Raw genomic sequence first — 14,523 nt, forward strand, 5'->3', positions numbered from 1 at the left:
CCCATTATTTGCAATTCACCTTGATCTTAAAAGTTATTTAAAATTCAGCCTCTATCTGAACTGTAAGTTTCAAAAGGTAAAAACTATGTCTATAAAGTAATACCTAACAAATTCATATCTCACTGAATTATACTGATAACTCAAATGGATATAAAGTTTTAGAGCATCTCAGTGTCACCTTATTCAAAATCCCCTACTTTAGAAATGAGATTAAGACACCACTCTAGAAAAGAGAAAAAATGTCACTGAAAAAGCTTTGGCTCCTTATGCTCAAACTTTACAGCAACATTTACTGAATGCGATTGTGTGTTTAAAAAGAAGAAGGGAAAAGAAAAAGAAGAGGGAAAAGAAGGTGGTAGTCTCTTCCACACTGCTTGTTCTGGACAAGAAAGAACAATTTTTAGCACTTGTATTGGATTCCTAAGTACTGAAAGCACACATGAAATAATGAAATCTTACTCTTTTGATATCTAAGGCTCCTACATCATCAGTTTCAAGCAAGTAGTTCCTTAAGAACAGAGTTTCATCTGTCATTCTCAGGGCATACTTGTATCAGAGGGGATATAAGCTTATATAAGCCTAGCACTTTAACACAAGCTTTCACTTGAGAAAGAACTTAAGATGCTGCCAGAGGCACTTTTACATCTTCTTCATATACATCGGTAACTGACAGATCTGGTCAAGGACTAGAAAAACAACTTTGAAGGCAAAATGTACCCCAATTTTTCTGTGAAACTTTTATAATTTTAAAATAAATTGAATGTAATAAAAATAATCAAGATATGCAAAAAAAGAGAAATAAAATATAGAACCAACCACACACAGCAAAATATTTTTCATAGGAGTTAAAAGGATAAGCTTAAAAGTAATAAGAAACAAGGCTTCAAACTGAAATGAAGGAACAAGAATATTTATGGCAGTAGAAAAAAGGAAAAAAAGAAAAGGATTTTTTGGGGAATGATGGCTCAAAATCAAAGCCCAGGGCATTTTTAAAAATTCCTAAATATAAAAGGGATTACCCTACCCCCCTCTCCTCAAAATAACCCAACCTATGACCTTTGGGGAAAATTATAGTATATGAAACTAATGGGTAAACTTCCTAACACTGGACTGTTAAAGGATGCAAGAGTGTACATATCAAAAGACTTAAGAAAACACTAATATTTGAAATAAAATCAATTATCTTAGCAACATAAGCATGAGAAGCCATGTTCATATTTGTCTTAGAGCTGTTTCAGCTTCCATGTCTTGTAAAGTAAATGAAAATTTGCCTTTGGGTAAAGATGAGCAATGGTAGGGAATATGTGCATGTATTCTATTCACCAAAAGATATATAGAAAATGCTCATAGCAATACTATTCCTGACAGTGAAATACAAAAACATCTCTATGTCGGTCAATTGTAGAATGGATAAATTGTAGTATTATACAAGCAACAACATGGATGGAACTCACAAAGGAATACATAGTGGGTGATTACATTTACATAAAGTTCAAAAACAGGTAAAACTAATACAAGCTGTTAGAAAGACAGGGTTGTGGGTACTGACTGCAAAGGGTAGAATATGCTGGTAGTGTTTTGTTTCTTGATCTAGGTATTACTGGTTACACAGATGTGTTCACTTTGTGAAAAAATTATAAAGCTGTGTACACCAATGATTAGTACACTTGTATATTTTCATTACCACCTGAGTTAAAAGACAAAATTTATAACTATATATTTATATGTAGTACATACACACATAGATATTAATTCAAATGACCACTACTAATTTAAATGACCCATAATACTGGCACTCCTATCTGCTCGAATTCTTTCTCTTCTTTCTATTCCAACCCTTACCCAAAATTACTCTTTTGAAAAAAACAAAAGTGAAACTTGAAGACAAATTTCAGGTTCAGAAGTAGATTAGGAAAAACAATAAATGCGTGAGGTTAGTGATTTTTGCAAGATCTCCTACTTTCCCCCTCCTGACATGCTTATTTTGCCTCTGAGGAAGTACTCCTCCCAAAAAGTCTTTTCCAAATCACTGATTTTCTCTTATCTTTTATTGGGCCTAAAATACCAAAACTTGAATAAGTAATCAGTTTCTTATAAATTCAAATGCATCTCAAAGGATTATGAAGATACCAGACATTTATACACAACTGTGAATTAGATCTGTGACTAATTTTAACATATAGATAACCTTCTACATGACGAATTATGAATGATTCCACAATTTCTTTTACCATACGATCACTTTGCCAAAAATATTAATTTCAAAATATACTGTCTTCACCCATTCTCATTTCTTTCAAACAAGTCTTCTTTCATCTTGTTGTAATACAAATCTGGAATGACTCCTACTTTTTACTTGTTAAATTTTACTAACTTCTAGTTTTCCTTAAAGCCTGTTTTTCTTTTTTCAAAAAAATATGGTCAATTACGTGTGACGAAACAATTACTAGTGACATTATATACTGTATACCAACACTGTCCATCTCAAAATATAACAGGTGAGTAAAAAATAGTTCTATGCTCTTCCTCTTCCCCACTCCTTTCCCTCTGAAGTGTTAGAGTCTCATAAAGCCATGCCTCATATTATGTTATACACTATGTTATAGATCATGGGTGCAAAATCATACTTGAATGTAAAAAAAAAAATTCTCAGATCTAAACCCAAGCAGAGTTGGCAACCCAGCAAAGGCTAAACTAATTGAAGTCAGTTATCAATACACCATACTAAAGAAACCAATGCCACAGGTTGAACCTATTTAGCAGCCAGTTCATTTCATACTAAAGAAAGTTTCAACAAATATTTTGACACAACCCAAATCAACCATCTGGAAAATGAGAACTGTGGTACATTAGAGGAAAATAGTAAAATTAAGATAATCACTGTTATCAAAAAATAATTTAAAAATATAGATTTGTACTCCATTTCTATCACTAAATAATTTGAGCTTTGAGAAACTGGAAAAATAGGCTCTCTTCAAAAAAATAGATGACACCTCTTCTCTCATGAGAAGTGGGAGTATTCCTTAGTGTTTTTAAGGCTCAGCCACCTATTGAGAGACTAGTATATTTTTTCTCTGTTTTTAAACACAGTCACACAATTTTCCACTTGTTAGAAGGGCAGAACATTTGACAACTGTATCTTTTAGAAATTGGGAGAGTAAGCAACTAACATATAGAACTTGTATTTGCTTTAAGACGCTATCTTATTTTGGGTGTTTTAAAATAAAAATTACCATTCATTTTCAAAGTAAAGTAAATATTTTCAATATTTGCCTTCAACTAAAATAAATTATGTAAAGAAGTTAGTTGGTTTCATTTCCCTATTTTCTAAGTATTAAGTTTAAGCATGTATCTTGTATTAACCAAATATATACAAAAACTCCAACCTATGTATGTAGATACTCAGTTATGATGAGAAACAAATTAGTCTACAAATCTGTCAAAATTACTGCTGAGATCTAATTTAACTCATCTTTTCCCCCTTTTTGAAACCATCCAGTCTATAAGCATGAGTTAAAATGACCTAACACCCTTTATTCATGACTTATGAGTAATTCAAGGGAAATCTACCCTTCTTTGTACAATGAGTGATTAGTGATCTCATCAGCAAGCTGGAAAAACATGCTGGCCAATCAGTGCAATCTCTTCTGGAGACAAATCTACACAAGAGGTAAAATTATGATCAGAAGGTTAACTCAGAAAAAGTGAAACTAGATGATTTAATGATAAGGGGCATCAGACTACAGTATCAGTCTCCGATAGGACAGATGGAATAGGATAGGAGACAGATGAGTTGCAAGGATTCTTTCCTCCCCTGAAAGTGATGGAGACATTATGCCAAATGTATTTCGTTATCTCCCCTTGTTTATAGAAAAACCAAGTGACATAATCAGTTTTTAAATTCTTCTGTTACTAACTATGCATATTCACTCTGTATTATGTCCACCTTATGGAACTGTTAAGGGCTGAATGAGACAGTACACAAGAAAGTGTCTGGCACAAACTCCAGTATATATAAGCAAAAACAGTCAATGTTTATCATTATTCTATTTCTCTGTTTCCTTATTATTTCTCTGAAGAATATTTCAATTCATCAGATTTAAGATTAGTGATCTACAAGTCATCTAGATTGCATTTGGGGGGATACCAGAAACTCTTGAAAGGTTAATGTACGTTTTATCTCTCGGATTTAATTTTAGATACACCTGACTCCATTCCTTACTATTAACATTTAAGAGAATGGCCATTTAATTGAGTACCATGTGCTGGGTATTTTACTCTATCTTATTCTCACAATTTTTCCATAAGGCAAGTGTTATCCTCATTTAAAGGATAATTAAGTAAGGCTCCAAGAGGTTATTACTTGATCCATGACAAACAGCTTTTCGATGGTGTAGCCATAATTAGAACCCAAGTCTACATAGGTCTAACTCGAGCTTTTTCCATCATACCACAGAAATATCTCATCCCTTATATTTTACTTTTTTATAATTTTATTTTCAGAAGTTAACAACTGCAATTTGGGGGTATCTTGCTAGAAATCTCAGTCCTCTGGAAGACAAGAATGCAATGAAAGGGCTGATAAATTAGTGAAATGAGAGTCTAAAACAGAATAACCCTTCAGAGACCGATGGTACAAGATAGACACAAGAGTAACTTCTTAGTAATAAACAGGGAACAATACGAGAAATCAAGTTGAAATAACTCATTATTATAGATGGTTTAATTTCAAAGTTAAAACAAACAGAAAAAAAACTAAGAAAATACTCACTAGCCTTGAATTATGCCAAATCTAAGTTCAGGGGATCTCACTAACAAGTCAAGATCTACTGGTGATTCTCGCCTTACCTGGTTTCCAAGCTTGCTGACCTTTCCTTGGGTTTGTCAGAATTTCCAGCAAAGAAAGAGAAAAGTAGTACAGGGACTCCCTTACGCCTAATAAGCAGAACTTTAACATCAACATTGTCATTATCCCATTTCCATTCCTTAAATAATTTCTAGATTTTGAGAAGAGAGGCACGCGTTCGCTTTCCCCGCCCCACGCACGCATGTGCGCAGTAGCATCTTTCTTTTTATGGGACGTATTTTGGAGATTTAGCCAGCAGATTGGAGAACAGTAACTCACAGTACTTAATTCCTAAATAGGAAAAATCACGTCCCTTATCCAGAACTCTTCTCTCTAGAAAGGTTGCAGAAGTTCCTTATTATGTAAGTAGCAGGAAAATCTGAAGGTAAAATATCATGAGCCAGAGCAATCCCACAGAAAGTATAATTAGCATGCATGATTAGAACACTAAGGAGTTTCCTGGCTGCTGCATATTATAAATATGTAGCTCCATTAGGAATATTTTATGTCATACAATACTACTAAATTATTTCCAAAAATTCAGTTAAAAATAATCTTTAATTTCAGAGTCACAGGTGATATTTTTATCCCACAAATACGTATGGGATTAGAGAATGATTAAGTTCTTACTCTCTACAATTATTTTAGACTAGAATTAACAGCAAAATCCAGTAATATAATGTATTTATTAAGTCTCTTGAACTATAAATGAGCAGTTAAAAATCTCAGCACTTCAAAACAATCTTATGAATTTTCCAATAATTAGAACAAAAATTACACCTATTTTCAAAACGTCCATATCAAGATTATCACCAGACATCAGATTTCATCTTTTATTAAAACATAGTAAATGAGAAACTAATAGTGATTGATTCCAGGTAGGAGAATCTGGTAGCTGAGAGTGGGTACTTATATGCATTTATTACTTATTCAAAGTAATCAATTTTAACAACTAAAAACTAAAAGTGCTCAGAATAGAAGGCACTTTTGCAGACTTGTTTCCTCATACTTCTAGAAAAAGACTAGCAACCAACTAGGTATCAAGATAAATTAAACAGCATAAGCTGCAGAAGTTAAAATTCTTTTAGTATTTTAAAAGAAAAATATAAAATATTCAACCCCACACTACTTTCAGTTTCATTAACTCTGAAACACATTATCAAAATGTCCCTATGCAGTGCACGTTATTTTCCATTAGCTTAAGTGGTATGTGAAATCCTAAACTAAGGAATTTAAATTAAATGACTTAAAAAAAATGAATTAGTGGACTCAGATACAGAAAGTCTTCCCCATGGAAGTCTTTGAAAAGTTCTCATAAGATTACACTCTATAAGATCGTTGTTTCTTTCTTCTTTGAACATTGGCCATCACATATAAGTGTGTGTGTTGTTTTAGGACAGGTCAAGGAAGTTTTCAGACCAATTAACCTGTGAGCAAAAAAAGCAACTAAAAACCAGTTCTGACAGAAATTTTGCTTGAAAAATATACTATCTTGTAACTATTTTATTACCACTAAGAGCCAAAAGCCCATCCTTTATGTAAAATAAATATGTGATTTTATACAGAGATTGAATTAACTTGTCTTAAAACAGTGAGTCTGACTTCTTCAATTCCCTACCTGGAAAGTTGACTGATACACTATTATGTAACTCTATCCCAGACTCTAATGCAAGAGTTACATACCCATTAAGAGTTAGTAAAACCACACACACACACACACACACACACACACACATGCTAGCTGTAGTTCCCTAATTACCTTGTCAAAATTATGAAATCCAGCAAATTCTTAAACAACAACAAACCTCCTATCTAAACCAGAAATAGTAGACACTTTGCATTCTCCATAAAACTTTTAAAATAAGAAGTATTCTTCTTGGCTAATTCCTGATCATTATGTGAACTGTACAGTTAAAAGTATAATCACAACACCAATTTTCAAAGAATGACATTTTTACATACAGCAAAAATTATTTTAAGTCTTTCAAGTCATCTTTGTTTTCTTCATTCTGAGGCCATTTATTTGCTCTCTAAAAGATCCATAGCATTTTCCCTGAAGACTAATCAGCAAGTTCTTTTCCCCTCTGTGCCAACACAGAATCTCCAGAACAATTTCTGCTAGCAGCAGCAAAGCAACAATTCTACAGTGAATGTGATTTACCATTTGGTTAGGTACATACTGAAATTTTGATTCATGAACATCTTAGTTTATGGACATCAATGAAAAGAAAATGACACTGGCACGTGACTACCAACAACCAAGCTGACTTACTTCAAAAGGAAACTGACCTTAGTAGCTAATAGTTTCAAACAAATGAAGAAAAGCGTCCAAGATAAAAGCATCTCAATGAAGTCTGAAATTACACACAAATTGTGAAAAAGATTCAGAATAAACACTTAGAAACACAATGGGACTATGTTGGCTGAAAGAATGTGATTCAGTGCTAACGTTGTGAACAAATCAGTACATCTTAAAAAAGCTTTAGATCCAGCAATAGAATATCATGCTAGGATTTCAATCCAGTGTCACTGTTTCCTAAAAAAAAAAAAAAATTGTCAATTCTATTATATATAGTGCCAATTCTGAAAGGAGACTTGAATATTACTTGAATGAAACAGGAGAGCCTTGATATGCAAACGTAAAAGGAAATGATGAAACTACAAACATTTTTAATTTTAAAAAAAGGTAAATGTATCAAAGAATTACTAAAACACATTTACCAAGAATGTTGTACAAAACCTCTACCTGGCTTGAAACATCACATTCTTTGAAGCAATGTAGAGCAAACTGTCTTCTCAAGGACTATCTGTAACAGTGACTAGTGAAAACCCTTTAAAGTATTTTTCAGATCACCATCTCCTTCTTTCATTTAAGTATTTTGATGAAGCACAACAATAAAACAATTTTTAAGGCAAGAATATATGACTTAAAAAAGGCATTTAATCCCCATTCCCTTAGTCAAAGGAGGTGTGACAACGAACGCATGTAAAATTAACCTTAATCTGCCAACGAAAACACGCAAAATGTCTCCTAACAATTCCCCTCCTCCTAAAAACAACCACCGTACACATAAATATGGTACTGACCTCCACCCCACTGAGAGTAGCTTATTAATAAAGAGAGTAGTTACGTTTGGTGACCAAGGTGCAACACCCCACCTCATAAACCTCCCAAAATAACCACATCGTCCAAGTAGAACTGAACATTATTTTTGTTAAAGCAAGAATCCAACCCCCGGGAGCCTCAGCCTTTAGACAATGGTGGTTACCAGACAGATCTGCACAGTTGGGTCCAAATGACACATTTCACTAGGCCTTGGACACGACACAACACACACACACACGCACACAACACGCCAGTTGTAAGGAAGGGGCGTTTCAAACCCCGCTAGGAGATGGAGGGTATAGCACGGCGGCGTGGGGGGTTCGCTAGGGGAGGGCAGGCGAGAGGGGTGCTGATAGAACGTTAAGGGTAACTGCACTGCACGCGCGGGAGGGGGCTGGAAATGGCCGATGGATTCTATATTTATTTATTTAAAGGTCTTCATTTAACGGGTCCTTCCAGGGGTTTTGTAAGTAAAGCCAAACTGCGCAGCAAACATTGTGGGGTTGGGAGAGGAGTCGCTGCTCCCCCTACCCCGTGACTAGGGAGGGGGGCGGGGGAAACAAGTTCCCCGGCCAACACCACGGACCACTCTGATTCCCCCTCTCCCCTCCTCCACAGGAAGGGGGAGGCTAACAGAGAAAAGGGGGAAAACAAGTTCCCCAGCCAGCCCTACCGCCCGATCACTCCCAGTTGTTTCCCCCACCTCCCCTCAGAAAGGGGGAGACTATAAACCCGGGAAGGGAGTAGAATAGGGGGACATCCCACCCTTCGCCCCCCCAACCTCCGGCCACCAACAGACTCCTGCGGGGTCCGTGGGCAAGCCGGGAACCCAAAGGGATGGGTGGGGGTAGAGGGTGCCGAGCCCCGAAACCAAACAAAGCGCGGCCTGAGTGAGAGCCCGGGCGAGGAGGGAAGCCGCGGCTTTTCCTGCCGGCCGGGGCCCGAGTCGGGCTGACGCTGCGGCACCGGGGGACCCGTCTCCGCTCAGCCTCCATCTCCCACCCTCGGGGCGTTCCGGCCGCCCCCCACTCGCCCCGGCCTCCCTCCCCGTGGGTCCCCAACGGCCGGGAGTCCGAGCCGGCGGGCGGTGGGGAGGGAGCGCGGCCTTACCCCGCTCGCCGGCGTTGTTCCGCTCCTGGGGCAGCGGCGGAGGCGGCGGTGGTGGCGGCGGAGGCTGCTGCTGCGGCGGCGGCGGAGGCTGCTGCTGCGGCTGCTGCTGCTGGAGCGGCTGCTGGGGCGGCTGCGGCGGGGGCTGCTGCTGCTGCTGCACCGGGCGCGGCCGCGACACTCGCCTGGGTCTCCGGTTGGCGGCTCGGACGGAGTTCATTTGCCGGGATGAGGTGGCGGCGTTGGCGGAGGGACACACACACGCACAGCGAGCCCCGAAGCAGAAGAAGGGGGTGGGGGGAAGGGGGAGGAAGGAAAGGGAGCGAGGGGCAGGGGAGACGGTAAAGGTGGAGGGGGCGAGGGAGCCCCCGAGTCCAGAGAAAGGCCCGCGGAGACAGAGACCGAGCGAGGCCGGACGGGCGGGCCTGACGCACGGGGAAGGCCGAGGCCGCCGGGCGGGGCGGCCGCGAGGGACGGAGACAGAGAGACGGGCAGAGCGAGAGAAAGAAAGAAAGGGCGTCCGCTCGCCTGGAGATCCCGAGGCGAAGCGCGGCGTCGGCGGCTGAGGAGACAGACCCCGGTCCCGCCGACTCCCGAGCGGCGTCTCCGGCGGCAGGGGTAGTGGGCGGGCGGGTGAGAAAGGGAGAAGGAGAAGAGAGGGAGAGAAGGGAGGGAGGGAGCAGGGGGCGCCCGGCTTCTTTTTTTTTTCCTCTTCCTCCCCCCCACACCCCCTGAAAGAGATTTCTGAGAGGAATTTTCTCTCTTTCTTCGGCCTCTTCTCTCTCCTCCCCCCCTTCTCTCCTCGGCGAAGGGGAAATGAGTGTGAAAGGAGGAGATGGGGGAAAAAGAGGCGTCGTCGTTCCTCCTCCTTAAAGGAACCTTTCCTCCTCCTCCTCAGCCCCGTCGCCGCGGCTTCTGCTGCTGCTCCGTGGCAGGAGGAGCCATTGACACCACCGGAGCCTCCACTCACCCAGTCGGTCCCTCCCCGTCGGGGGCTGGCCTGGGCCGCGGGGGAGGGCCACGGGGCGGTGGGGGGGAGGGGTGAATGGGCGGGGAAGAGAGGGGAGGGGATTCCTGCCAAGAAGCCAATGGGAGGCGCCCATACAAGCTTCGGGCCAATAGGGCCTCCGCTCTTATCGCGAAGTCCCTTCCTTCAGCGCCCTGCTTCCTCTCTCGGGTTTCCTCCCTCCGTAGAGGGGGAGGGAGGAAAAGGGGAGTGTGGTGGGGCGGGTGATAATGGGGAGGTATCAGGGCATATAATAGAGCAGGGGGTGGGCGAAGGGAGCGCTTGTGCGTAAGGACGATTCTAAGAGAGGAGGTGCTCGGAGGAAAGGGCGGGGGCTGCTGATGTAATGGGGAGAAGTGATTAATCCTATGGTTCGCCGTTTCAGCTTTCCCTCAACCCCCTACCTGCACCCGATTTTTTAAGTGGAAAAAAAAGTGGAGTGAAGGAGCCGATTTTTGGTTAACTTGGGTTTTTAGTTGTAGGTAGGTTCAAAGTCCGAACTGTAGGGAGCGCTAGAGATTCTGTGCCCTTTAGCCGAGCGGAGTTATTTGCAAACCTTGGCGATACAGTTTGAGCATGGTAACCGAAGTTTGGAGACAATTTCTAATCGTAGTCTTAAAAGGAGTAATCTGTGTCTTGAACAGGTTTTGATTACTAGGTAGTAGACCTTTGGTCAGTTTACTTTTTGGAGACATGTCTATGTAATATTGGGAAATATGTGAGGAAAGGTGAGAAGTAAATGTGTTTATGTGATAAAAAATCTTTTTTTAGAGCCCACAAACTCAAAGGAAAAGAAAAAAAAAAATCCAAGAGGAATTATCCTTTGTATCTGGTCCGCTCATCATAATATCTCCTGAAGGAAAACGCGTTTTTATTCCCTAGCTGTTGTGATGGCTGAAAAAAATATCCTTTCTCAATTTTCTCTCCTCTCTCTTTGTTTATCATTTTATGGACGTGGTAAAACTGGCAGTTTATCTGACTCTGGTTTTCACATCTCTTGGTGATTTCTCATTTGAATTTGATCAATTGCTGTGTAGGTTTGAGATAATTTGTTTACAAAGTATGATAAAGTAAGGCTGAGAGAGAGAAAGGTGTATTTTGGGAGGAAGGAGAGGAGATGTGAGCCCGTATTGTGTAGGATGTTCAAGTCCCTGATTTGATATGTGACTCTAGGCAAGTTACCTTTATGGATATTGGGGTGGGTGGGGGGCGCCTTTTAATAAGGACATCACTTTGGACTATATAACCCTGTTTTCAATTTTTAAAAATTCTGCAATTTTCGGATAATCTCTCTTTGGCCTGAAGATGGAGATCACTTAGATCTGTTAACTTATTAAAAAAAAATTTGAGGAGGAGAGCTATTAGAAAACAACTGAAGAATTTTGTATTTTTACAGTTGTTAGCTAGGTGCAGATGGGTACAATTTTAGATTTGGTCCAAATGTAGGGGAGAAAAGGAAAAGTATACATATAAGTGGATTTATAAAATTTTTTTATTCAACAAGCACCTATTGATTCCTTCTATGTATTACTATGTAAGGTGCTATGGGAAATAACAAAAAATAAAAGGCAAAATCTCCATCATAAAGACTTTGTATTTTGGTATGACAGATTTAATTTATTAATTCATATGTACAAAGAAAACACATCCTATTTTCTGTAATTTTTAACCTTCTCTAGTCCCTACATTATCTAGTTTTTAAAGAAACATAAATGCCGAGTCTTTTAGATTTTATTTTCCCACCTCCCTCTCATTCCAAGATATGTGTGGGGGTCAAGGGTTGCTGTATAAGGTATAGATGGAGTGTCTTTGACATCTTTGGCACCTTAGATTTCTAAGTCATTATGACAGTTCTTTGGCATGAGGCAGTAAGGTGCCTTGTTTCAACAAAACCAGTATACTAAGGCAATTTTCTGATAGGTGGAAGTAAAGTGTCTTGAGGAAGGGAGTGCTTTTTTCTAATTCACACAGTGATTAGTGGGTTGGTAGGAGCCCAGAGGGATGGGAAAGCTTGTGTGGCATGAGGGAAGGCCTGAGTCGTGTGTGCCAGTCCCTGTATTGTCCAATGGCATGGAGTGGCTGGTATGGTTTGAAAACAGGACTACTAGCCCCAGAGGTAAAACTAGTTATTTCTGTCCTTTACAGATATCACACTAGTTCTTTTGCTGAAGTCCATACCTGAGCCATTTGCCCTATGTACTGCAATCTCTATACTGAGGTCTGTTGATTCTCACTGTGCCACTCTCTCTTCCAATGAGACATATGGGAACTTCTGAATTCTCTGAACACCACATGCAAGCCTTGATAAGACTGGAGCCTTGCTTTGGACTCTTCTATTGAGCCACCTTCTTCCATTAATGTTGCATTATTCTCCCCACATCCTATTGAGCATGCTGTCAAGCTGAAAGCGGAATGAACTCAACCTCTCACAGGCATACCCAGGGAAGCAAACCACTATCCCCAGTCTCCTTGGAATTCCCCATATCTAGGTGAATACTTCAACTATATACCTCCGATTGTACTTTTTACCCTGAGAAAGATGGAAAGTAGACTGAGTCTGATACCCTTTACATATCCCCTTTTCTTCTTTACATCACCTCTCAGGACTACAAGAGATGGGTTTTTCTCATTCTTGTACTATATGAAGAGCATTCCTTATGTACCATATCCTCTCCATTCTTGTGATGGCATCTGCTCTCTGCCCTCTTTCTTGGAGCTATGATGGCTTGATGGAGTGCTCAAGAGATTAGTTTAACAATGATGGAACATCTGTTGGAAGATATTTAAAAATACTATTCTCTCTCTATATAACTGGTTTCTACATATTTTTATTTTATGAGATTAAGTGTCGGAGTCTTCTTTGTGCAAAAGTGTTCAAAGCCATCTTAGAATTGTGGAACGTAAGAGTTGTTCAAACAGGCCTTGGAGATCATTCAATACTCATTTCTGTATTTGACAGACTGGGAAACTAAAGTTCAAAGAGCTGAGGTAACAAAACCAAATCCCCTAACTACGTAGTAGCAAAGTTACTGCCTGCCAATCCAGTGCCCTTTCTATTCACCAAGTATTATAGACTCTTAATTCTTCTAGTGAAAACTCAAAATATTCCAGATGGTTTTTATCCATTGCCAGGACCACTTGTGTTAGCAAATAATTCTGTAAATTAGCTGTCATAGAATTTATGTGTGAGAGAAAACAGGAGAAAACCTTAAAGGGGATTTTTATTTGGGGTAGGCGTCTCCCAGAATGATTTCAGTATATACTTTGCATAATTTCAGAGGACTAAATTCCCTTAGGGTTTGCTCTCTCTTCAAGAACATTTGTGTTTGTTTTTCTCAACTAATTACTGGTGCTTAACAGGTTAGTGTACTTAAAATTATTTGTTTATAAAACCTATCACAATAGGAGTGTGGAAAAAATAAGCCCTTTAATCATTTTAATACCTGGCAGGTGATATTTACTGTGATTTTTAAATGATAATTTTTACTATTTCAAAGATTCAGCTTCCCTTTCCTCTGTCATTCCATCATCTAGTCCCAAGCCATCATCACTTCATCAGTTATATAAGACACCTCAAAGCTGCTCACTCCTTTTATGTCATTTAGGAAGTTAGTTTGATCTGACTATGGTTTTCCTGAAGGAATAATAACCAGCTCTGTTCAAAATATCTTTGTTAGAGTATGAATGGCTTATCTCACTAAGCTGCAAGAATTCATTTTTTAGTACATACGCAGATCATATTTTATCAGGTAGGCAGTGAAAATTAACTTGGAACTAAGGATTTAAACTTAATGTATATGTGGGAAAACCTGGTAAGCATACAGTCCAACGAAAATCATAATAGAGGTTATCTTTAAAGAAGTATAGAATCGAACTTTAATACCCTTCCCTGTGGAATAATAGACATATAGCCCTATTAAAATAAATTATGTTTAAGATACAGAATGGGCTATGATAGGTGGCTGCGAATCTTTACTTTTGCTTTTTAAAAGCAGAACCAAATTTCTAAGCATTTTGAGGAGATTGGGCCAGACAAATAAACAAAAGTGTGTTATATTGTGTGAAAACTGGTAGGTGAACAGAAGAATGGGCAGACATCACAGTAGAAGACCAAGAGGGAGTTCTGCCACTTACTGGCTGTCTGACTTTGGGCAAATTACTTAATGTCTTTGTGCTTTAGTTTCTGCATCTATAAAATGGGGGTGATAATAGTTCTAGTTTAATGGGACTTTGTGATATTTAAGTAAACTAATATCTATAAAATGCTTAGAATAGTGCTTGGTGCATAGTAGACACTCAGTAAACTGTTACCCATTACTGTTATTGTCGTTGGTGTTATTTCAGGCCTTACTTGATTATCAAAATTACACAGACATTTTATGTAAGGAAGCAGGTACGGCTTTTGTTATAAGGAAATATGCCTAGAAAATGAATGATATTAGAAAAAGATTTAAAAGG

General features: G+C 39.4%; 1 protein-coding gene across 2 annotated transcripts in view; it reads right to left on the minus strand.

The window, feature by feature from the left end:
* FBXO11 (F-box protein 11) overlaps positions 1 to 10,038 on the minus strand; it is an 81,957-nt gene extending 71,919 nt beyond the window's left edge. Inside the window, exon 1 of one of the 2 annotated variants that reach the window (XM_090281264.1) lies at positions 9,063 to 10,038. In XM_090281264.1, the coding sequence (XP_090137390.1) occupies positions 9,063 to 9,279 (217 nt within the window). In that variant the 5' untranslated portion in view covers positions 9,280 to 10,038. The remainder of the gene's footprint in view (positions 1 to 9,062) is intronic. The other variant, XM_090281262.1, reaches the window with a different exon arrangement.
* Between the last annotated feature and the right edge of the window lie 4,485 nt (positions 10,039 to 14,523).

The sequence above is a fragment of the Furipterus horrens genome, unplaced genomic scaffold (assembly GCF_987537825.1).
Source record: "Furipterus horrens unplaced genomic scaffold, mFurHor1.1.pri manual_scaffold_6, whole genome shotgun sequence".
Taxonomy (NCBI): domain Eukaryota; kingdom Metazoa; phylum Chordata; class Mammalia; order Chiroptera; family Furipteridae; genus Furipterus; species Furipterus horrens.